Source organism: Poecilia mexicana, unplaced genomic scaffold (genome assembly GCF_051168715.1).
Source record: "Poecilia mexicana isolate PSO_F unplaced genomic scaffold, ASM5116871v1 scaffold_23, whole genome shotgun sequence".
Lineage (NCBI taxonomy): Eukaryota > Metazoa > Chordata > Actinopteri > Cyprinodontiformes > Poeciliidae > Poecilia > Poecilia mexicana.
The window spans coordinates 21,187,796-21,213,351 of NW_028263392.1; the positions used below are offsets into that span (position 1 = coordinate 21,187,796).

Genomic DNA, 25,556 nt, shown 5'->3' on the forward strand with positions numbered 1-25,556 from the left:
CTGACCTCTCACTGTGGCCTCCATGCTCCTCCTGCTCCGCTCCAGCTGGCTGCTGCTGTCCTGCTCCCTCTTCAGCTCCTCGGCCATCAGCGCCGCCTGCAGGAACAGCAACGATCAGGAACCACGGCTGGGCCAAACGGAGGGGTCAGAGGTCAGGACTGACGTCAGTGATGGCCTTCTTGGCCTTCTCTCCGGCGCTGCGGCTCTCCTGCACGGCCTCGTCCACCTCTCCGGTCAGCAGAGACAGGTCCGTCTCCAGCTTCCTCTTCTGGTTCAGCAGAGCCGCATTCTGGAACGCAGGAAGTCTCGGATCAACGTCTGGACGTCAGCGACGGCGGGGGTCAGGGGTCAGGGGTCGCCTGCGGCCGTACCTGAGAGCTGAGCAGGCCGACTCTCTCCGCCGCCTCCTGCAGCTCGTGCTCAGACGTCTTGCGGGCGCGGTCGGTCTGCTCCAGCGCCGCTCTCAGCTCCGCCTCCTCTGCTGCCATCAGCGTGCTGCGGCGCTCCAGCAGAACCAGCTGCTCCTGCAGCTGATTGGCCGCCTGGACTTTATCCTGCAGCTCCACCTGCTGCTCTTTGACCTGCAGCAGAACCAAGTGATGGGGACTGACCCACCTGTGCAGGTGACCGCCTGGTCAGGTGGGATCACCTGTGTCTGCAGGTGTCTGATGATCCTCTGGCTCTCAGCCGCCTGCCGGTTGGCGTGCGCCAGCTGGACCTCCATCTCGTTCAGGTCCGACTCCATCTTCTTCTTCAGACGAACCGCCTCGCTGCGACTGCGGCTCTCCGCCTCCAGGCTGGCCTGCAGGCTGTCCAGAGAGCGCTGCTGGTTCCGCCTGGACGGAGAAAACTCTGGACTCAGGATTCATCCTCCTTCAGCTGCAGGAGGCCAGGGAGGAGACTAGGGAGGAGACTAGGGAGGAGAGGAGACTAGGGAGGAGACTAGGGAGGAGAGGAGACTAGGGAGGAGACTAGGGAGGAGACTAGGGAGGAGACTAGGGAGGAGACTAGGGAGGAGACCAGGGAGGAGACTAGGGAGGAGACCAGGGAGGAGACTAGGGAGGAGAGGAGACTAGGGAGGAGACTAGGGAGGAGAGGAGACCAGGGAGGAGACTAGGGAGGAGACTAGGGAGGAGAGGAGACCAGGGAGGAGACTAGGGAGGAGACCAGGGAGGAGACTAGGGAGGAGACCAGGGAGGAGACTAGGGAGGAGACCAGGGAGGAGACTAGGGAGGAGACTAGGGAGGAGACCAGGGAGGAGACTAGGGAGGAGAGGAGACTAGGGAGGAGACTAGGGAGGAGACTAGGGAGGAGACTAGGGAGGAGAGGAGACTAGGGAGGAGACCAGGGAGGAGAGGAGACTAGGGAGGAGACTAGGGAGGAGACTAGGGAGGAGACTAGGGAGGAGAGGAGACTAGGGAGGAGACTAGGGAGGAGACTAGGGAGGAGAGGAGACTAGGGAGGAGACTAGGGAGGAGAGGAGACTAGGGAGGAGACTAGGGAGGAGAGGAGACCAGGGAGGAGACTAGGGAGGAGAGGAGACTAGGGAGGAGACTAGGGAGGAGACTAGGGAGGAGAGGAGACTAGGGAGGAGACTAGGGAGGAGAGGAGACCAGGGAGGAGACTAGGGAGGAGACTAGGGAGGAGACTAGGGAGGAGACTAGGGAGGAGAGGAGACTAGGGAGGAGACTAGGGAGGAGAGGAGACCAGGGAGGAGACTAGGGAGGAGACTAGGGAGGAGACTAGGGAGGAGAGGAGACCAGGGAGGAGACTAGGGAGGAGACTAGGGAGGAGAGGAGACCAGGGAGGAGACTAGGGAGGAGACCAGGGAGGAGACTAGGGAGGAGACCAGGGAGGAGACTAGGGAGGAGACCAGGGAGGAGACTAGGGAGGAGACTAGGGAGGAGACCAGGGAGGAGACTAGGGAGGAGACCAGGGAGGAGACTAGGGAGGAGAGGAGACTAGGGAGGAGACTAGGGAGGAGACTAGGGAGGAGAGGAGACTAGGGAGGAGACCAGGGAGGAGACTAGGGAGGAGACTAGGGAGGAGAGGAGACTAGGGAGGAGACTAGGGAGGAGACTAGGGAGGAGAGGAGACTAGGGAGGAGACCAGGGAGGAGACTAGGGAGGAGAGGAGACTAGGGAGGAGACTAGGGAGGAGAGGAGACTAGGGAGGAGACCAGGGAGGAGACCAGGGAGGAGAGGAGACTAGGGAGGAGACCAGGGAGGAGTCCAGGGAGGAGACTAGGGAGGAGACTAGGGAGGAGACCAGGGAGGAGACTAGGGAGGAGAGGAGACTAGGGAGGAGACCAGGGAGGAGACTAGGGAGGAGAGGAGACTAGGGAGGAGACTAGGGAGGAGACTAGGGAGGAGACTAGGGAGGAGAGGAGACTAGGGAGGAGACCAGGGAGGAGACTAGGGAGGAGAGGAGACTAGGGAGGAGACTAGGGAGGAGACCAGGGAGGAGACTAGGGAGGAGAGGAGACTAGGGAGGAGACCAGGGAGGAGACTAGGGAGGAGAGGAGACTAGGGAGGAGTCCAGGGAGGAGACTAGGGAGGAGACTAGGGAGGAGACCAGGGAGGAGACTAGGGAGGAGACTAGGGAGGAGACCAGAGACTGTAGATCCGTTTAGAGAAACTCTGGTTCTGCTCCTGTTTCCTCTGACCAGCTGGTCAGAGGAAACAGTTGCTGATTGGTTGATTGGTCCAAACAGTTCCTGATTGGTTCGTTCTCTCTGGATTAGTTTCTGTGGCCAAACAGTTCAACACCCTGAACTGGTTCTGCCACAGTCCGCCTTCGGACCCGATCAGCACTTTCTGTAACCGACCAGCAGGATCTAGATCTGGACCAGATATACTGACCTGAACTACAGATTTCATTTTCTCCTGTTTGCTGCACAGAGGGCAGCAGAAGAACTAAAAACTGGAAAAGTCAGCATCTCACATGCAGCTCGTCCTGCAGCGTTTAGATCCAGAGATCAGCGGGTCTGACGATGGACGATCCATCCATCGTCAGACCCGCTGCTCCTCTGCCTCTGGGTTCTGTCCAACTCGCCTCGCTTTCATTTCATACCAGAACCGATGCGGTTTGTGATGTTTGCAGTCTGAATGTTTCTGATTGGCTGCTTTCAGGCGCCAGGTACCTGAGCGTTTCCATCTCTTCGTCCTTCTCTGCCGTCTTTCTCTCGATCTCGTTCCGGATCTGCTGCAGCTCCATCTGGACCCTCAGGTTCTTGTTCTCCTCGTGCTCCAGCGTTCCCTGGTTGAAGGCGAACCTGTCCAGTCAGCTGTTCAGGTGAGTTCACAGGTACCTGGACTGAGGAGGAGGCTCACCTCTGCCTCTTCCAGAGCAGCTCTGATGTCACTCTTCTCCATATGGAGGATCTTCTTGGTTCTCTCCAGCTCATGGATGGTCTTCCCTTCTTCTCCAATCTGGTCAGTCAACTCCAGGATTTCCTCTGGAAAAATGGCAGAAGGATTTTCACCGACTTTACTTCATTAGATCAGGGATGTTTGGATCTGCTAGGAGGACGATTCTCTGATTCTCTTGTCCTGAACTCTAAGCGTCGCCACATGCTCAGCTGGACTCCAGGTGAAGTCCAGGTGGACTCACAGCCTGCCGGACACGTCGACCTCACACAGCATGAGAGGGACAGGACTAACAGTAACATCACACCTAATCTCTCCTCTAAAGGTTTCCCTCTGATCAGACTACAGCCGGTCCAGCCGACCCGGGTCTCGGTACCTTGGAGGTTCTTGTTTTCCCGTTTGAGCGTCTCCAGATGATCCAGAGCCTCTTCATAGCTGCTCTTCAGTCTGAGCAGCTCTGTGCTCAGACTGAGACTCTCCTTCTGAGACGCCTCCAGCTCCGCCTGCCCGTCCTCCGCCTTCAGCTTCCAGTCGCTCAGCAGCTGCATCACACACACACACACACACACGCACACACACGCACACACACACACGCACACACACACACGCGCGCGCGCGCACACACACACACACACACACACACGCGCACATACATGTTTGTGTTGCTATCTTTGTGGGGACTTTCCATTGACTTCCATTCATTTCTACAGCCTAAACCTGACCTTTACCCTTTTCCTAACCCTAACCAACCAAAACTCAATTCATACCTTAGCCCTAACTCTGACCCCTGACCCAAAAACAGGGTTTCCCCTCATGGGGACCAGGGTCAGGTCCCCATGAGGAGCAATTGGTCCCCACAACGTAGTATATGTCAGGAACATCGTCCCCACCAGGTATTACAAACAAACGCACACACACACACACACACACACACACACACACACACACACACACACACACACACACACACACACACACCAGCTCGCTGAGCCGGGTTTCTGTTTCTGGACCAACCTTGTCAAAGTTTCGCTGCTTCTTGTCCAGAGCCAGAGCGGCGGCGTTGGAGCGCAGCAGCTCAGCTGCCAGGTCGTCGACCTCGGCCTGCAGGCGCTGCTTCGTTCTCTCCAGTGAGGAACTCTTAGCCTGAGCCGCCTCTGTGGCTTCCTCCGCACTCTGCAGTTTCACAACTAACTTCTTCCTGCAAACATCACAACAGATGGGTGAGACGGACGCTGCAGGGTTGAACCTCCTGCATCCAGGAAGCAGCTGGGCCAGGCTGTGTGAGTGCATGGCTGATGGACGGTCCAGGGTTTTACCTGTGACCTGTTCTGTCACTAGAAACCTCAGAGATGTAAAAACTGATGACAGAAACAGCATCAGGATACACAAACCACCCTCTAACCCCAGAATCTGTCATGAGCCACAGCAGTGAACATGTCTGGGCTTCCAGTGAGCCTCTGGAGGCTTCGGGTCGGTCGGGTTGGACTGGAACCAGCAGACTCTCCTTACTTTGCATCTTCCAGCTCCTCGATCTTCAGCACAGCTTCTGTCTCATACTTGGCTCTCCACTGGACCACCTGACCGTTGGCTAGAGACAAGGCCTTCTGCAGTTCAGCTCTGGCTTCCTGCTCCTCCTGCAGCTGCTCCTTCAGCAGGCTGCAGTCCTGACGGGACGCCTGCACAGCGTGAGCCAGAGCGACCCGGGCCTTCAGCAGACATGCAAGCATGGTGTGAGACTCCTGAGCTCGTGTCAGAAACGGGTTTCTAGATTGTTGTGTCCAACTCAAAGAGCAGAACTTTGCTTGGGTTCAGTGTTACCTTGCTGTCTTCCTCCAGCTGCTTCTTCAGATTCTCAGTGTCTTGGCTCAGGCTAGCCTTGAAGCGCTGCAGCTGACCAATCAGGGCGTCCCGCTCCTCTAAACGGTGGCCACACTCAGCTGAGAACAGAACAGGAAAGGTCTGATCAGCTTCTGGGCTCCATCTTATGCAGATGACAATCAGCTGTTTCCACCAGACGACCAAATAATCCCAGGATCAGCCTCTCTTGGTAGAGAGGCTGATCCTGTTCCCTGAAAGCATCGGGTCAGGCTGCTGACATCCTGACTCTGTTCTCCTGAGCAGAGCAGGAAGCAGCAGCAGCTCTGATCTCACGTCTCGACTGGATCGCCTGCAGAGATTCTGGGTCTGCAGCAGCAGGAAGGAGACGCTGCAGCGCCAGCAGCCACACTGATCCAACCCGATTAACGGTTCCAGAGACGGATCGATGCTGAATGCCAGCAGTCCGTCTGGTTCTGTGGAGAACCTGGACCTCAGAAACCTGCCTTCTGTGTCCTGCTGTGGTCTGACCCAGTGGCTTCAGTCTGAGAGCAAAACTGAGTTTGATGTTGAACATGAGTGAAGAGGCAGAAAGCCGTCCTGTGTGTGTTTTACCGGTTTCGGTCAGAGCTCGTGCTCTCTGAGCAGAAACCTCGGCCAGCTGCCTCTGCAGCTCGTCTGCTCTGCTCCGGCTTTCACTCAGCTGGTCCTCGTAGACCCGGCACATCTTCTCCACTGTGGCCTGCAGCCGCGAGGAGGATCAGTCAGAATTAGCTGCAGGCAGCAGAACCAAACCAGACAGTGGGTTCTGGCTCACCTTGGCTCGGCTGAGCTGCTCTACGCTGACAGCCAGGTCGTCGGCCTCCAGGCGGATCTCGCTCTTTTCCTTCTCCAGTTTCTGTCTGACTCTCTGCAGAGCGTCGATCTGTTCGCTGAGCTCCGCCACCGAGTCCGAGTGCTTCCTCCTCAGACCGGCAGCTACGGCCTCGTGGTGAAGCCCCGCCTCCTCCAGCTCCCGCCGCATCTTCTGTAAGTCCGCCTCTCGCTTCCTGTTGAGCAAATCGACTAGTTAGTGGAAACGGACTGAGCAGGTTTTGTTTTAGCTCCTTTATCCTGAGCATCATCTTTCTGACACACAGGAAGCTGCTGGAGTTGAGCTTCTGGCTCCATCATCCTGATGATCTAACTGGACCCGGTTCCAGGTCCTGGATCCCTCAGGTAGTTTATGACTGACCTTCCTGCTGGGTGGCGCCGTCACTCAGGAGGTGAACTACCTGCTTAGCGCCAGCTGAGCCGCTGAAGCTCCTCCTGCCTCCTCCAGCTTCTCTCCCAGCTCCTCCAGCTCCGTGGCGATGTCGTTCCTCTGGCGTTCGGCTTTGACGCGACACGCCCGCTCCGCCTCCAGCGCCTCCTCCAGCTCCTCGATTCGGGTCTGCAGGAGCAGCCAAACCACTGAAGCATCCGGGATCAGAGGAAGATCCGGAAACTCTGGCTGTGCGACCGACCTGCAGCTCCTTCATCTTCTTCTGAAGCTGAACACTCAGAGTCTGCTCGTCCTCCAGCCTCTCGTGGATCTGAACCAACTCAGAGTCTTTTCTTTGAAGGAGTAAAGTCACAAACATTAGCTGTTGCCTGGTTACCTGTAGTGAGAGGCTGGTCTTACTTCTTCAGTCTCTCCTCCAGGTTTTCCTTCTGGTTCTCCAGGTCCTTCACCGAGTCCATGGAGAGCTTCAGGTCGCCCTCCAGCTTCTTCTTGGCTCGCTCCAGGTCACACCGAGTCTTCTTCTCCAGCTCCAGGGACGTTTCAACCTGCACAGAGGAAATGACATCACAGCGTCCTGCGGATGAGCAGCAGCCCTTACATGTCATCTGAGTTACCAACTGAAACTGTTTGGTTTCGCTGACGTTTAATGTCACCAAAATGAATATTTCTGAATAAAGTCTGATGTGCTTGGCTGCTCTGCAGACTCAGTATTAACATGGTTGAATTTAGCGCCTTAGCTTGTTAGCTCCTGCTATGTTGGTTTGTTGCTTTAGCATTAGCCGGACTGATCAGTGGCTTAGAACAGTTAGCTTGGTGGTTAGCGCTGTCCATCACTGCTGAGTTGAACTTTTCTTACGTTGTCCACGTGCTGCTCCAGACGAGCTTTGACCTTGGCCAGCATGTTGACCTTGTCCTCCTGAGCCTGAAGGTCGATCAGCACCTGCTGGTGAGCCTCCAGCAGAGCAGCTTTCTCTCTGCTCAGAGAGGCGATGGATTCGTCCAGGACGACCATCTCGTTGGTCAGGTTCTTCACCTGCAGAGAGCGGAGGAGGTTCAGCGGCAGGAGGCGCAGCGGCAGGAGGCGCAGCGGCAGCAGCGAAACGCCGCGAGGCGCCGCACCTTGTTCTCCACCCCGTGCCGCTCCTTCTCCACTCTGGCCAGCGTCATCTCCAGGCCGTCCACGTCTCTCTTCAGGGACAGCACCTCGTCCTCCAGCTGACGCTTCTTGGACGTCAGGCTGGCGCTCGCCTCCTCTTCGTCCTCCAAACGCTCCTGCATCTCCTTCAGCTTGGACTCCAGGCAGATTTTGGACTGGATCAGCTGGTTGCAGCGGTCCTCTGCGTCCATCAGGTTGTCCTGCTCCTGATGGGATTAAAACATTTTCAATCAGATTGTTTCTGTTGTGACGTCAGCAGCTGGTTGGCTTCACGCCGGCGTGTTTTATGGTTTAGAGACGGAATAAAGATGTAGAGGAGAAACCGAAGCTCAGCGTTTCTTACAGCTTGCAGCTGCAGAGCCAGATCCTTCTTCTCTTGGACCAGAACCACCTGCCGCTGCTCGGCCTCCTGCCGCTTGACCTCTGACCTGATGAAGAAGAGCCCAGCCGTCAGAGAAGTCAGGAGAAGGTTCTCCAGATGTTTCATTCTGACATGGAAGCGGACCGTTCAAACGCCTCCTTCAACTTGGCGAAGTCGTCCTTCAGAGCGGCCAGCTCCTTCTCCACCTGGGCGCTCTTCAGCAGGGGGCGGAGCTTGTAGAAGAGCATCATCCACGGCCAGGTGCGCACCGAGAAGAAGGCCCTGAGGTTGAACTGGATGACCGAGGAGGCGTCCCTGACAGGAAGAACCACAAACATCCAGCAGATCATCCAGCTTCACAGTCCAACCGGGTTTTACCAGAACCGCCTGAGTTTGAGTGAAAACCTGGATCTTCTACACACGAATGACTGAACAACATGGCTGCTGCAGGAAACAGGAAGTTAGCGTCTTGATCAGAACAGGAAGCCTGATGGCGGCCATATTGACCTCTTCAGCTTCAGCTCCTCAAGCTCCATCCTCATCAGCTTCCCGCGGCACTTCGCCTGGACCGAGGTGAGGATGTGGGACAGACGGCCGTCCCTCATGTCCTCCAGCTGTCCCAGCAGACCCGCCTTAAAGAAAACCTGAGGAGGAACGGAGAGGAGGAGGGAGGGATGGAGAGGAGGAGGGAGGGATGGAGAGGAGGAGGAGGGACGGAGAGGAGGAGGGAGGGATGGAGAGGAGGAGGAGGGACAGAGAGGAGGAGGAACAGAGAGGAGGAGGAGGAACAGAGAGGAGGAAGAGGAGGGATGGAGAGGAGGAGGAACAGAGAGGAGGAGGGAGGGATGGAGAGGAGGAGGAACAGAGAGGAGGAAGAGGAGGGATGGAGAGGAGGAGGAACGGAGAGGAGGAGGGAGGGATGGAGAGGAGGAGGAACAGAGAGGAGGAAGAGGAGGGATGGAGAGGAGGAGGAACGGAGAGGAGGAGGGAGGGATGGAGAGGAGGAGGAACAGAGAGGAGGAGGGAGGGATGGAGAGGAGGAGGAGGAACAGAGAGGAGGAGGGAGGGATGGAGAGGAGGAGGAGGGACGGAGAGGAGGAGGGAGGGATGGAGAGGAGGAGGAGGGACGGAGAGGAGGAGGGAGGGATGGAGAGGAGGAGGAGGAACGAAGAGGAGGAGGGAGGGATGGAGAGGAGGAGGAACAGAGAGGAGGAAGAGGAGGGATGGAGAGGAGGAGGAACGGAGAGGAGGAGGGAGGGATGGAGAGGAGGAGGAACAGAGAGGAGGAGGGAGGGATGGAGAGGAGGAGGAGGAACAGAGAGGAGGAGGGAGGGATGGAGAGGAGGAGGAGGGACGGAGAGGAGGAGGGAGGGATGGAGAGGAGGAGGGAGGGATGGAGAGGAGGAGGGAGGGATGGAGAGGAGGAGGGAGGGATGGAGAGGAGGAGGGAGGGATGGAGAGGAGGAGGAGGGACAGAGAGGAGGAGGAACAGAGAGGAGGAGGAGGAACAGAGAGGAGGAAGAGGAGGGATGGAGAGGAGGAGGAACAGAGAGGAGGAGGGAGGGATGGAGAGGAGGAGGAACAGAGAGGAGGAAGAGGAGGGATGGAGAGGAGGAGGAACGGAGAGGAGGAGGGAGGGATGGAGAGGAGGAGGAACAGAGAGGAGGAGGGAGGGATGGAGAGGAGGAGGAGGAACAGAGAGGAGGAGGGAGGGATGGAGAGGAGGAGGAGGGACGGAGAGGAGGAGGGAGGGATGGAGAGGAGGAGGAGGGACGGAGAGGAGGAGGGAGGGATGGAGAGGAGGAGGAGGAACGAAGAGGAGGAGGGACAGAGAGGAGGAGGAACAGAGAGGAGGAGGGAGGGATGGAGAGGAGGAGGAACAGAGAGGAGGAGGAGGAACAGAGAGGAGGAAGAGGAGGGATGGAGAGGAGGAGGAGGAAGGGAGGGATGGAGAGGAGGAGGAGGAACGGAGAAGAGGAGGAGGGACAGAGAGGAGGAGGAACAGAGAGGAGGAGGAACAGAGAGGAGGAGGAAGAGGAGGGATGGAGAGGAGGAGGAGGGATGGAGAGGAGGAGGAGGAACGGAGAAGAGGAGGAGGGACAGAGAGGAGGAGGAACAGAGAGGAGGAGGAAGAGGAGGGATGGAGAGGAGTGTTACTGAGGCGTTGGTTCGGGTCGGACTGGTTACTCGGTCGGTTCTCCACCTTGGTGTGTCCGAACTTGTACTGGTTCTGGTCGATGTCCAGGGATCCCAGCAGCTTCTCCGCAGCCTTCCTGCTGTCCATGTACGAGTCCTCCGGGATCGCAGACGGGTTCAGGATGCGGTACCTGACAGGAAAACCCAGAGCGATGCATCGACCTTCAGTTCATCAAGGTTCAGCTACTAAATCCATGTTTGGTGATTTTATAGATTAAACCAAAACATGTTTAAAGCCACTAAACTAAAACAAACACAATCGATATTTAAATTATCTTTTAGAACGTGTTCTGACATCATTGTGCCATTATTACCTGGGACATTTTATCATCCAGCCAAATCTGTTTATGTGCAGTTGCCATGGTAACAGGGATGCCATTTAAACAGGTTCTTAGTTTCGTGACACAACGATTCATGGCTCAGAGTGAAAACGTTCTGAAAGCCTGGAGGTCTTTAAAGATGGCCGCTATGTCCAGATCACAGGGGACCGGCTCTGACCTTTGACCCAGAGTTCCTGTGTCGGGTTAAAGTTCGGGACTCACCGCTGTTTAAATTCGGCGTAAGCGATTCGGTTGGGAAAGCCTTTCCGGCAAATCCGGATCCCCTCCAGAACCCCGTTACACCTGAGCTGGTGGAGAACCAGGAAGGGATCCATCACACCTGGAGACATACGGATCCCCTCAGCAGGAGGCGCACACACACACACACACACACACACACACACACACACACACACACACACACACACAGACACACAGGATCCCCTCAGCAGGAGGCGCACACACACACACACACACACACACACACACACAGACACACACCCACACACAGACACACACCCACACACACACACACACACAGACACACAGGATCCCCTCAGCAGGAGGCGCACACACACACACACACACACACACCCCGACACACACACACACACACACACACACGTTTGTTTTGCTATCTTTGTGGGGACTTTCCATTGACTTCCATTCATTTCTACTCATTTCTACAGCCTAAACCTGACCTTTACCCTTTTCCTAACCCTAACCATCACATACCTAACCCTAACCAACCAAAACTCAATTCATACCTTAGCCCTAACTCTGACCCCTGACCCAAAAACAGGGTTTCCCCTCGTGGGGACCAGGCTCCGGTCCCCATGAGGAGCAATTGGTCCCCACAACGTAGTATATGTCAGGAAAATCGTCCCCACAAGGTATTACAAACAAACGCACACACACACACAGACACACACACAGACACACACACACACACACACACACACACACACGTTCACCAGGAAGACCAAGTACCCAGAATCATTCCAGGAACATCATCAAACCTGCCGACTGGTTTCCCTGGTTACTGGGTTACCTGGGCTCTTGGTCTCATTTGGGATGATGCAGCGAACAAAGTGAGGCTGAGTGCTGCGCAGGTTGGCCATCAGCTTGTTCAGGTTTTCCTGCCGTTAAGCAGAGAGAAGGAAACTTTACGCCGTGCGGTCGTGGCGTTACACCTAAATACGACTTCCTGTTTTAACCAGAAACAAGACAGAGATTCCTGGGACCAAACTGGAGCAGCGAGGACTCAATGTGACACAAAGACGACTTCAGGAGACGGATGGATGGACAGATCTCAGATGTCTTTGTCCCTCACAGTGAAGCTGAAGACACAGAGCCTCTCATGTCTGGAAGCTTTTAGCATCTTCCTCCAGAGGGACGGCGCCTTCAGACTCCATTTTGTTTCTTATATATTCTGTCATCATCCGTCTCCTCATGATAATGAATGAGAAACCTGTAAGTTATCTTGTGATTTTGTCATTAAAACATGTCGGTGTTACATCTCAGTCTTTCTTCTCAACAATAAGAAACATTTCAGACAAGATGCGACAAAACTGAACGATTCATCATGAAGGGCACCGTTGGTCCTCTCATCTCCTCAGTTGTAGCTGTTCTCACGCTGATCTGACTCACCTTGTGCAGCTGTGAAACTGTCTGGAAGGAAGCAGCCTTCCTCTTCCTGTGCTTGGTCTCCCCCTTGTGGTCACCAGCGGACACTGCGGCCAACAGGAGAACGGACTGCTTGGTGCTGCCTGTTGCTGGCGGTTTGTGAGTTTGGTGCTGCTGTACCTGTCTCAGAGCCGACGTAGTTCTCAAACAGCCCGGCCATCAGCTTGTTGGAGGATTTCTGGAACAGAGTGACCACCGTCTCATTCAGAGGATCTCTGTTCTTATCCAGCCAGCCGGTGATGTTGTAGGGAACCTGCAGGGAACGCAGCAGGAGTCAGGGCAACCAGGGGCCGAGCATCCAACCAGGCATCCAACCAGGGGCCGAGCATCCAACCAGGCATCCAACCAGGGGCCGAGCATCCAACCAGGCATCCAACCATGGGCCGAGCATCCAACCAGGGGCCGAGCATCCAACCAGGGGCCGAGCATCCAACCAGGCATCCAACCAGGGGCCGAGCATCCAACCAGGCATCCAACCAGGGGCCGAGCATCCAAACAGGCATCCAACCAGAGGCCGAGCATCCAACCAGGCATCCAACCAGAGGCCGAGCATCCAACCAGGCATCCAACCAGGGGCCGAGCATCCAACCAGGCATCCAACCAGGGGCCAAGCATCCGAACAGGCATCCAACCAGAGGCCGAGCATCCATCCATCCATCCATCCATCCATCGCCTTCAGACAACCTCAGGTGGGACAGCTACTGGAGGTCCAGTTCTGGGTCTGAAGTGATACCAACTGGATCAGAACAGAACCAGGTACCCACCACTCCAGCGTAGTGAACCAGCTCAAAGTGGGTCTCGTATTTGCGCTTCTTGTCTGGCCGCGGGCGCTGGAAGTTGGGGGATTTGCCCAGGTGGTGGTCGTACAGCTTGGTTTTCAAGCTGTGGTCCGTGGCCTTGGGGAACATGCACTCCTCCTCCATGATGGACAGGATTCCCATCGGCTTCACACACAGACAGGAGCAGTTCAGTGCTTGCATGTAGACTCACCTCCTCCAGGCGACCGGCAGACTCACCCTCTCAATGAGGTCGATGCAGGCCTGCAGGTCCAGACCAAAGTCTATGAAGGTCCACTCTATCCCCTCGGTCTTGTACTCCTCCTGCTCCAGGATGAACATGTGGTGGTTGAAATACTGCTGCAGCTTCTCGTTGGTGAAGTTGATGCACAGCTGCTCGAAGCTGTTGAGCTGCAGGAGAAGGAAGACATGGTGGATCTGAGGAGCGTTTACCAACAGGAAGCTTGTCTTTAGCAGTGGGGCGCACTCTTCTGCTGATGCGCTAGTTCCATAGCTAATTTTTTTGGTTAGCATTTTTGCTAAAATTGAAAACGTTTAGCCCACTTAGCTTTCCTAGTGCTCCTTTACAAAGCACTAATTTACTTGGCTGTTTTGCAAACTTTCAGTTGAATAAGATTAACGTCTGTTTTGATTATCAACTGTTAAGAATATTTCAAGAAGTTAGCTGTTCATATTTTTCTCTTATTCTGAAGTCTGTTTATGCAGCAGGTCAGTTTCCTCACATTCTCCACCCATGATGCAGTGCAGCAGATGACATTTGTTGTACCCAGAATCCATTGCTGTAGAAGTACAGTTAATGTTTAAAATGTGCTGGTGTAAAGCGTGCTAACAGAGTTAGCAAAACTCAGTAAGTATAAACTGAAAGGTCTGTTCCATAGAATGTGTTTATAACAAATCTGATTCTGTTGAGAGTAATTCACATGTTGTAATATCAACATGGTTGAAGTTAGCATTTTAACACATTAGCTTCTGCTAGCTACCATGAAGGTTAACGTTAGCGGAACTGATGTTTATGATTAGTGATTCAGGGTTAGCGCAGTTAGCAGTGCCTACCACTGATGGAGGGTATCAGCATGAATGAATTTAGCCCTTTAGCATTAGCTTCTGCTAGTTAACATATTGGTATAGCATGTTAATGGAACTGATGTTTATAATAATGTGCAGCTAACCATTTAGCTAACCACTGGTCTTTACTAAACACTGCGTTCACATTTCAGTTGGACCTCTGACAGTTTTAGGAGCAAACTCAGATTCTTGGGTCCTTTGGTGCAAATCAGGTTGAGAAAAACATCAGTTTCTTTTAGTCAAACTAAATCTGCTGATTCTGCTTTGATTTTCTAAGTGCATACATTAAAACCTGACAACATGATCCTTTAAATGTTTGTTGGTCTTGTTTCTTCTTTACCTCGAAGATCTCGAACCCAGCGATGTCGAGGACTCCGATGAAGTACTGGCGAGGCAGCGCGGTGTACAAAGACGAGTTGATCCGCCCCACCAGCCACTTGAACATTCGGTCGTACGTGGCTTTGGACAGAGCTGCTACCGCGTAGTTCACCTAGACACAAACATCCTCCAGTCATTTTAAATCCACTTCGCCGTTAATCTGGGCCGGATCTGCTGATCACCTGCTCCACTGTCTGCCCTTTCACTATGAACTCGTTTCCAACTTTGACTCTGGGGTTCAAGAGTCCTTTCAGCAGCTCCGAGGAGCTGATGCCCATCAGGTACGCCGCCTTGTCAGCACCTGAAAACACGAGACAGACCCAGAAAGACCCAGGAAGGAAATCATTCATATGAATTGTTGTTGCACAACACCCCCCCCCCCTTCTCTCTCTCTACTTCCTCTTCTGAGAGGAGGGAGATGTTGCTCCCAGCTCTCCGTCTAACGGGTGAATTGAGTTTCCTAAATCTGCCGAGATTTACCCTACCCAGAACTGAAGTAAACTCTGTTTAAGCTGGGTGCGAGAAAGACTAGCCTGGTTTCTAACGACCTCCATCCAGATGTCCCACCCTTTTTCACCCTGTGAATTAGCCAGATAGAGTAGCCCGGAATCAGCTAGTTTCACAGAGCACACCTGTTAACGGTCGCTCTTTCTCTTTAATTACAACTTGCACTTGTTACTGAACCAGGTTGGTTTTAGTGACTCGGCGAGTCCCAAGGGTGTTGTTTTAGTTTTGGCTAAAAGCAACCTATAAAACATTTTCCACCTTCTCCTCCCAGAATCAAACTTCATAGCTATTCTACAACCATCAAAGAACTTTAAGGTGACTCATTAACTGAATGTCCACAACATCTTTTAGATTTTCTTAATGCTAATTATTTTATTAGTAAGGCAGTTTTGCAAGGGTCAGTACAGCTTAAATCAGTAGCAGAAATAATCAAATAAGTAAAATCAATAATCTAGCCTATCTTTCCCTAATGCTGACACTGTGAACTAAAAAAGAAAAACTTTGAGAGAGACGGACGGAGGTTGGCATCTTGAACCCCAGAACTGGCCTGATGATGAAAAAGGTGTTGCAGCAGCAGGAGGCTCCCAGTACAGGAAGAGTACTGAGTCAGAGCGGCAGATCTCGGGCCTCAGGGTGACTTCCTCATGCTCGTAGCGGTCCTCTCCTTCTTGTCTTGCAGCTCTGTAGCTCCTTTCTCCTCGTCTCACGATCTTTCTGGTCCATGGAGATGTAGATGAGCTGGTCTCATGGAAGGAACCCAGTTCTTCCTCTTTGCCTTTGTTCTTCGCCTTTGTCTTTATCTTTGCCTTGGTGTTTTTCTTTATCTTTGGGGTCTCGAACCCAGCTGATGAGAGAAGTGCAATATGAAGCCACATGTTGCGGGGCTAACGGGTTGGTCCCCATGTGCAGAACAGTCTTCGGCTCTGTGGCTCCGGCTCTTCTTCAGCTGCAGAGTTCTTTGTCCATCTCGATCTTGGCTCGAAGCTGCCTGAAGGATCCAACCAAAGACTCCTCTTTTGCACTCACCTTATAAAGGGTTTATCCACCCTTTTGGTGCATTTGCATTGGCTAGCTTTGTTGCTGTGCCTGTTTCATTGGCTGACTGCTTGGACCGATAATCTCATATCCATCACCATCTTTGGACATGACCTGATGTCTGTACCAGTGTCCCAGGGTTGCTCAACAGTCCTCTTGTGTCTAACCTTCTCTTAGGTACGTTTAAAGTTTAGCAATAAGGCCTTAAGACACCTCCGCTCTCCCATCAGTTCCTCTTTCCACCTGACCTTTCACCTACCATCCACCTCCAACACAACATCAGTGACCTTTAGTTACAGTTACACATTTTACACCATTTCCAGTTCAATGTCAAAATCACATTTATAACCTTTTAGTTTATCTGGTTTAGCATTCACTTATAATATTATAATAACCATTACTTATTAGTTACTCTTATAATCATAATGTGTTATTACAGACATTTCTGAAAAGAAACCAAGAATAATTCATTATTCTAATCATTTGACACCATGTTACAGTTACTTGTTTCACCTTTAAGTACTTCCATAAGTGTAAGAGTAAGTGTTAAATATTCTTATAATCAAACCAACATCAACCAATATTAATTATTAGCTTAATTATAAGTTATCATTATTAATTCAAGTATTTTACTCTGGGTTTTATCCAATTACTCAAAATGTTTAGATTTTATTCTTTAAACCTTTAATGCCCAAAATGAGCAGTCTGAACTATTTTTATTCACTGCAGGCTGGAAACTTCCTCTTTCTCCAGGAAACCTGCTCTTCCTGTTTCATAACTGTCTTTCTGCCTGATTATGATTTTTTATGATTAAATAGAAAAAAGTAGAATTAAAGCAAGGACACAATAACAACACACACAACCAGATTAATTTTATTACCATCTGACTCTACTGTTGGGTCTTGATGTCACCTGTGTAATCAGTTTTAAAGATAACTTTATTTATTGTTATTATTAAACTAAAATCTCCAGCATGGGGAAGTGGGATGAACTCGACTTTTCTCGACAGAATCTTTCAGCTTCATATGAGCCCAGAGATATCAGGACTGAGGGATTCATCACGGGTCTATACTGTAGTTAGCAAGCTAAATGCTTAGTTAGCAAGCTAAATATTTTGTTAGCAAGCTAAATTCTTAGCTCAGAGCTAAATATTTTCTTTACAGGTAAATATTTAGCAACAAACTATTTAGCTTACAAACTAAATAAGTATTTATTTTAATGGTAAATATTTAATTTAGACATAAAAATTTTATATTTTGTTTATAAACTCAATTTGTAGTTTTGGGCAAAGTATTTATTTTAGAGGTAAATATTTAGTCTGTAAACTAAATATTTAGTGTGCAGGTAAATATTTAGACTTTAGTTTTAATCTGAATATTTAGTTTGTGGCTCCCGGTGTCTGCTGAAGGAAACCAACATGTCTTACTTTCTGTCCCATCGGCTTCAGCCTGCTCTTCTCTCTGCTTCTTCTTGAACTTCATGTTTCCAAAGTGCATGATGGCTCCAACGAGTTTGTAGCAGCCGAGCTTCTCCTCCGCAGTGAATCCCAGGGTGTCCATGGCGCGCTGCCGCAGACAGACAGGAACCACAGGTTATCCCCCAGCAGGGGGCAGACAGGAGGCGGGTCAGGGGTCACCAAGGTCGCCTACGTCAGTGAGACTGAGCTCCTCGCCGTCGCTGACGCCCTCCACTGTGGTAACGCCCTGGGAGCAGAAGTGGTAGTCGTAGGGGTTGGTGGTCACCAGCAGCTGGTCTGCAACACATCGACCGAAAAGTCAGGTCCAGACAGCAGGGGGCGCCACATCTAACATCAGGTAGAGACAGCAGGGGGCGCCACATCTAACATCAGGTAGAGACAGCAGGGGGCGCTACATCTAACATCAGGTAGAGACAGCAGGGGGCGCCACATCTAACATCAGGTCCAGACAGCAGGGGGCGCCACATCTAACATCAGGTCCAGACAGCAGGGGGCGCCACATCTAACATCAGGTCCAGACAGCAGGGGGCGCCACATCTAACATCAGGTCCAGACAGCAGGGGGCGCCACATCTAACAACAGGTCCAGACAGCAGGGGGCGCCACATCTAACATCAGGTAGAGACAGCAGGGGGCGCCACATCTAACATCAGGTCCAGACAGCAGGGGGCGCCACATCTAACATCAGATCCAGACAGCAGGGGGCGCCACATCTAACATCAGGTCCAGACAGCAGGGGGCGCCACATCTAACATCAGGTCCAGACTGCAGGGGGCGCCACATCTAACATCAGGTCCAGACAGCAGGGGGCGCCATATCTTTAATCCATGAAATCAGATCCAATATTTCCGAGTTTCTATGCCATAATGCCAAATATTTAGTTCAGAGCTAAATGTTTAGTTTACTAGCTTATCATGTAGCAGACTAACTACATAGTTTCCATAAACACATCCTGTGAGATCTAAGAAGATTTTCTGCTGCTTCTTCGTTGGTTTTAATGGTTTTAATCTGGAGAAAATGTCCAGCAGGTTTGTTGGGTTTGAAGCAAAGGACCAAAAATGAGGCAGAATGTATTAATAGAGAATTTTCAAACATTTAGATTAAAGAAAATGATTTTAAGACGTTAATTCAGAAAAATGAACATGTAAACAGCAAAACATGCTGAGCTAACATGACAAGACTTTTAAAATGTTTTTTTTTAAATACTTATGTTGATATTAAGCAGAAGGACCAGATATGAAAACTTTACTGAAGGAAGAATTTATACAAATACAAACAGGAGAGTTTAGGTTTATACAAACTGATATTGTTGTCATTTATATTTGATTTTCTTTAGGATTTAATCAGATGATCATTATTATTGTAATTATTGGGTTTATTTTTCAGTTCTCGGCCCTGCAGGGCTTTCCAGGTTCTGTGCAGGTCGTTCCCTCTGTCTGTGTTTAGCCTGCGTTGTTCCAGCTGTTTGCTGAGGTCATCGCGGTGGGCGTGGTTACCTTGCAGCTCTGGCTTGTGATTGGACAGGATCTGGTAGTAGATGTGGTAGCTTCTCTCTCCTGGTTGCTGAAACACGACTCTGGATTTTTCCAGGAGATCTGGAGGAAAAACACAGGCAGGCTGGTCTTTCTGTTGTCAGTTCTTTGTGCAAATTTCAAAGCAATTCTGCAGAAAATTTATTGGAAATTGCAAAGAAAATCAGTTTTTCATAAAATAATCATTAAATTTGTTGCATTGATGCTCTGGATGCCCTGAAGAGTCTAGAGAAAATAATTCAACTCACAGATGTCGATGTCGGCAGACGCCAGCTTCCCAGTCGGACCAAAATGGATCCTGATGAACTTTCCCTGAAATGTCCAATCAGATTCAGTCACAGGCTGAGCAGACCCGCCCCAACTGGAGCTACTGGCCAATCAGATCGCTGCACTCACAAAGCGGGACGAGTTGTCGTTCCGGATCGTTTTGGCGTTTCCGAATGCCTCCATGGCCGGGTTGGCTTCGATGATCTGATCCTCCAGGGAGCGCTGGACAGAACCAGAACCAGAGTCCAAACGTTACCAGAACCAGAACCAGAGTCTAAACGTAACCAGAACCAGATCCAGTCTTACTCCTCTCCTGACGTTCTCTCCCAGCGCCGCCACGGTGGCAAAGTACTGGATCACTCTCTTGGTGTTAACGGTTTTTCCGGCTCCGGACTCTCCGCTGGAACAGAACCGGCCCGGTCCAGAGTGAGAATCAGAGCAGCTGGATTTATTTATTCACAGATTTTCTGTCTGACAGTTTCAACAAACATGCAAAAACATGTATAAACTGCAGCTTTACGTAATAATTGTATCGGACTCACGTGATGAGCATCGACTGGTTCTCCCGATCTGTGGAGGGAACGAAAAAATCTGAACAACCTTCATTTAGTTTGGGTTTAATGATTATTGTTTTCTGCATTTAGTTTGGATGGTCAGTTTAAAGAACCAGGTGCCTCAAACAGACGAACACCTGAACCCACTTAGGGGTTAGAGCTGCAGAGTTACAAAGTTGCATCAACACAGAAAATATTTTTATTAGAACTCCTCACTAAATCGTTAGCTAATAACTACTATACAAACTAAATATTTAGTTTGGAGCTAAACATTTAGCCTACCAGCTATCTATTAATTAAACAAAGAGCTTTGTTTGTTGTGGAGCCAAATATTTACCTGGCTAACTAAATTGAGCTTAATGCTTAATTTGCTAACCTAATTACATTTTGAGCTAAATATTTAGCTTTCAAACTAAATATTTAGTTTCAACCCAAATCACTGCTGTTGATGTTTGTGTAACTTTATAGCTGCAGTCGGAGTTTTGAATGAAACCTGCTGCACTTCCTGCCTGGCTGAGGTCCGTTTCCGGTCACAGTGACTCACTCTTCAGCAGGTCGCTGTAGGCGTTGTCAGCGATGGCGTAGATGTGGGGGGGCGTGTCCACTCGGCGCCTCCCTTTGTAGGCCGTAACCACCGGCGACGAGTAAACCGGCAGCCATTTGTAGGGATTGACGGCCACACAGAACAGGCCGGAGTACGTCTGCAGCACAGAGCGATGGAGATGAGAGGAAGTGGTTTGCTGAGGTCGGGCTGTGGAAGCTTCCTGGGATACTTGCATAGATGATCCACATGCTGTAGCGCCTGCGGAGGTTGAAGAGCACCGACGCCTCGTTCAGGTGCGTCAGCATGGCCATGTCCTCCAGCATGTCGAACTTCGGCGGGTTCATCGGCTGCAGGTCGCTTTCTTTAACGATCAGGAACTGAAACAGAGCAGAGCGTCAGGACGGCCAGGTCCAGATCCAGATATGGATCCAGATCCAGGTCCAGGTCCAGGTCCAGATCCACATCCAGATCCACATTCAGATCCAGATATGGATCCAGATCCAGGTCCAGATCCAGGTCCAGATCCACATCCAGATCCACATTCAGATCCAGATATGGATCCAGATCCAGGTCCAGGTCCAGATCCACATTCAGATCCAGATATGGATCCAGATCCAGGTCCAGGTCCAGATCCACATCCAGATCCACATTCAGATCCAGATATGGATCCAGATCCAGGTCCAGATCCAGGTCCAGGTCCAGGTCCAGATATGGATCCAGATCCAGATATGGATCCAGATCCAGGTCCAGATCCACATCCAGATCCACATTCAGATCCAGATATGGATCCAGATCCAGATCCAGATATGGATCCAGATCCAGATATGGATCCAGATCCAGATATGGATCCAGATCCAGATCCAGATATGGATCCAGATCCAGATCCAGATATGGATCCAGATCCAGATCCAGGTCCACATTCAGATCCAGATATGGATCCAGATCCAGATATGGATCCAGATCCAGATCCAGATATGGATCCAGATCCAGATCCAGGTCCACATTCAGATCCAGATCCAGATCGTGGTCCAGATCCACATCCAGATATGGATCCAGATCCAGATATGGATCCAGATCCAGATCCAGATAAGGATCCAGATCCAGGTCCAGATCCAGATATGGATCCAGATCCAGATATGGATCCAGATCCAGATCCAGATTCAGACCCACATCCAGATCCAGATCTGGATCCAGATCCAGATATGGATCCAGATCCAGATCCAGATAAGGATCCAGATCCACATCCACATCCACATCCAGATCTGGATCCAGATCCAGATATGGATCCAGATTCAGATCCAGATACGGATCCAGATCCAGGTCCAGATCCAGATACGGATCCAGATCCAGGTCCAGATCCACATCCAGATCCACATTCAGATCCAGATATGGATCCAGGTCCAGATCCTCCTGGCTCTGATTGGTTGTTTCCAGTTAGCATCAGGAGAAGAAGAAGAGCTCGATTTTTTTCCTGTTTCATATTAAACTGTCACAACATGGTGACAGTTTCAACAAATTTATAAAAAGAATATTCTAAGTTTCATACTCCAGCTTTAACCACCCACAGCTTAGCTTTCCCTAAATAATACAAAGTATTAAACTAGCTGGGCTAGTGAATTAGCATATTAGCTAACTGAAGCGTAGCGGTTAGCTAACCCGTCCATCTCTGGTCTCCACCGTCGTTTTGTCTCCGTTCAGCTCTCTGACCTCCACTTCGATGTACGCTTCAGCTTCATCCGGCAGCCAAACGCGCTTCGTCCCTGGAAGAGTTTAGATCAGCATGCGTCAGATACCTGGCACAACATTATGACCACCTGGCAGAACATTATGACCACCTGGCAGAACATTATGACCACCTGGCAGAACATTATGACCACCTGGCAGAACATTATGACCACCTGGCAGAACATTATGACCACCTGGCAGAACATTATGACCCCGGCAGAACATTATGACCACCTGGCACAACATTATGACCCTGGCAGAACATTATGACCACCTGGCAGAACATTATGACCACCTGGCAGAACATTATGACCACCTGGCAGAACATTATGACCCCGGCAGAACATTATGACCACCTGGCAGAACATTATGACCACCTGGCACAACATTATGACCACCTGGCAGAACATTATGACCACCTGGCAGAACATTATGACCACCTGGCACAACATTATGACCCTGGCAGAACATTATGACCACCTGGCAGAACATTATGACCCTGGCAGAACATTATGACCACCTGGCAGAACATTATGACCACCTGGCACAACATTATGACCCTGGCAGAACATTATGACCACCTGGCAGAACATTATGACCCTGGCAGAACATTATGACCCTGGCAGAACATTATGACCCTGGCAGAACATTATGACCACCTGGCAGAACATTATGACCACCTGGCAGAACATTATGACCCTGGCAGAACATTATGACCACTGGCAGAACATTATGACCACCTGGCACAACATTATGACCCTGGCAGAACATTATGACCACCTGGCAGAACATTATGACCCTGGCAGAACATTATGACCACCTGGCACAACATTATGACCACTGGCAGAACATTATGACCCTGGCAGAACATTATGACCACCTGGCACAACATTATGACCACTGGCAGAACATTATGACCACCTGGCAGAACATTATGACCACCTGGCACAACATTATGACCCTGGCAGAACATTATGACCACCTGGCACAACATTATGACCACCTGGCAGAACATTATGACCACCTGGCACAACATTATGACCCCGGCAGAACATTATGACCACCTGGCACAACATTATGACCACCTGGCAGAACATTATGACCACCTGGCACAACATTATGACCACCTGGCAGAACATTATGACCACCTGGCAGAACATTATGACCACCTGGCAGAACATTATGACCACCGGCAGAACATTATGACCACCTGGCACAACATTATGACCCTGGCAGAACATTATGACCACCGGCAGAACATTATGACCACCTGGCACAACATTATGACCCTGGCAGAACATTATGACCACCTGGCACAACATTATGACCACCTGGCAGAACATTATGACCACCTGGCACAACATTATGACCCCGGCAGAACATTATGACCACCTGGCACAACATTATGACCACCTGGCAGAACATTATGACCACCTGGCACAACATTATGACCACCTGGCAGAACATTATGACCACCTGGCAGAACATTATGACCACCTGGCAGAACATTATGACCACCGGCAGAACATTATGACCACCTGGCACAACATTATGACCCTGGCAGAACATTATGACCACCGGCAGAACATTATGACCCCGGCAGAACATTATGACCACCGGCAGAACATTATGACCACTGGCACAACATTATGACCCTGGCAGAACATTATGACCACCTGGCAGAACATTATGACCACCTGGCAGAACATTATGACCCTGGCAGGTCAAGTGGTCATAATGTTCTCCAGTCCTGCAGGCATAAAATATTACTGGTTATGTGTTTTTACATTTAGAGCATCAGATATTCTACAGAGGCGTGTACGCCACTTCTAAAGTTACTCAGTTAAATATGAGCAGCAGTATTTACTATCATAAGAGAAAAAAATGGTGGTTTATATTTGTTAATCATGTTATTCATTCATTTTTGAATGTCACATTCTTTCAAACTAAATATTTAGGTAAGCATTAGCTAAATATTTTTGCTAAATTAAATGTTTGACAAATATTATAAGCAAAGTGTTTATTTAGCTAAATATTCTGCTTGCTCACCAAATATTATTTATGCCAGTAGAAGTTTATATACAGATTATACACTGTTTGTGGTCCACTTCCACTTATTGGCAAGTGAATTAGCATGTTAGCTAACTATTTATCTTGCTAAGTAAATATTTAGCTTAAAGCTGTTACATTTATAAATGGATGATTGACATGGTGAAAATATGACTGAATAATGAATCTGGTTTATCTTCTTACTGAATAACCCAAATTATTGCTGTTAATCTTTGACTGAGTAACTTTACAAACAGCAGCTCAAAGAGAACAACCTGCTGGATTTGAATTTAATTTGATCAGAACAGAAAACTATTAGGAATAATTACAGATCGATGAGTATTTTACACCTGATGTTCTCATGCACTTGACACAAAGCAGGGTTTAAGTTTGGGTTCATCGTTTCAACTTTTAAATTCTCCAGATTTTGGTCAAATCCAGGATCTGCAGGAAGCTGTGGACAGACGAGTCGGGCTGACCCGGCGTCACGTCCCACATCCGGACGGTGGTCATAATGTTCTGCCTGATGTAGGCGGATGTGTTTACCATCGAAGGCCTGGGCCCTGGCAGCCAGCTGCTCCAGGTTGGACAGGCGCAGATAACGAGCAGCTTCTCCAAACTCCTTCATGTCCAGGAAACGAGACATCTGAGGACACAGAGACAGGGACACAAGGAGACAAGGAGACAGAGAGACACAGAGACAGAGAGACAGGGAGACAGAGAGACAGAGAGACAGACAGACACAGAGAGACACAGAGACAGAGAGACAGACAGACACAGAGACAGAGAGACAGACAGACACAGAGAGACACAGAGAGACACAGAGACAGAGAGACAGACAGACACAGAGAGACACAGAGACAGAGAGACACAGAGACAAGGAGACACAGAGACAAGGAGACACAGAGACAGAGAGACAGACAGACACAGAGAGACACAGAGACAAGGAGACAGAGAGACACAGAGACAGAGAGACAGACAGACACAGAGAGACACAGAGACAGAGAGACACAGAGACAAGGAGACACAGAGACAGAGAGACAGACAGACACAGAGAGACACAGAGACAAGGAGACAGAGAGACACAGAGACAGAGAGACACAGAGACAAGGAGACACAGAGACAAGGAGACACAGAGACAAGGAGACACAGAGACAAGGAGACACAGAGACAAGGAGACACAGAGACAGAGAGACAGACAGACACAGAGAGACACAGAGACAGGGAGACAGAGAGACACGGAGACAGAGAGACAGAGAGACAGGGAGACAAGGAGACAGGGAGACAGAGAGACACAGAGACAGAGAGACACGGAGACAGAGAGACAGAGAGACAGGGAGACAAGGAGACAGGGAGACAGAGAGACACAGAGACAGGGAGACAGAGAGACACGGAGACAGAGAGACAGAGAGACAGGGAGACAAGGAGACAGGGAGACAGAGAGACACAGAGACAGAGAGA

At 50.5% G+C, this 25,556-nt stretch overlaps 1 protein-coding gene across 1 annotated transcript; it reads right to left on the reverse strand.

The window, feature by feature from the left end:
- Positions 1-25,088, reverse strand: LOC106933646 (myosin-13-like). The gene is made up of 40 exons (XM_088003563.1): positions 24,444-25,088; positions 21,978-22,081; positions 21,492-21,737; positions 20,555-20,698; positions 20,322-20,478; positions 19,766-19,793; positions 19,511-19,623; positions 19,353-19,459; positions 19,205-19,268; positions 18,921-19,019; positions 17,598-17,701; positions 17,375-17,513; positions 14,589-14,707; positions 14,369-14,518; positions 13,183-13,353; positions 12,931-13,110; positions 12,279-12,419; positions 12,131-12,193; positions 11,532-11,619; positions 10,703-10,820; positions 10,168-10,291; positions 8,472-8,608; positions 8,109-8,279; positions 7,947-8,031; positions 7,567-7,809; positions 7,304-7,480; positions 6,847-6,992; positions 6,689-6,779; positions 6,458-6,615; positions 6,001-6,232; positions 5,799-5,925; positions 5,187-5,305; positions 4,878-5,074; positions 4,383-4,566; positions 3,745-3,910; positions 3,333-3,457; positions 3,143-3,258; positions 650-836; positions 372-581; positions 1-289 (listed from the first exon to the last, which is right to left on the reverse strand). The coding sequence occupies exons 1-40, from the start codon at positions 24,739-24,741 to the stop codon at positions 146-148; spliced, it is 5,772 nt and encodes a 1,923-aa protein (XP_087859689.1). The 5' UTR covers positions 24,742-25,088; the 3' UTR covers positions 1-145.
- Positions 25,089-25,556: the final 468 nt, after the last annotated feature.

What these genes read in the sequence shown, in the direction of transcription:
- LOC106933646 (XM_088003563.1), bottom strand. Translation starts at nt 24,741, where the DNA reads ATGTCTCGTTTCCTGGACATGAAGGAGTTTGGAGAAGCTGCTCGTTAT. An exon ending in GTCTGCCGACATCGACATCT is followed by an intron (nt 19,020 to 19,204) that starts GTGAGTTGAATT and finishes TTTTTCCTCCAG; the next exon opens with ATCTCCTGGAAAAATCCAGA. An exon ending in AGCAGCTCAGCCGAGCCAAG is followed by an intron (nt 5,926 to 6,000) that starts GTGAGCCAGAAC and finishes TCGCGGCTGCAG; the next exon opens with GCCACAGTGGAGAAGATGTG.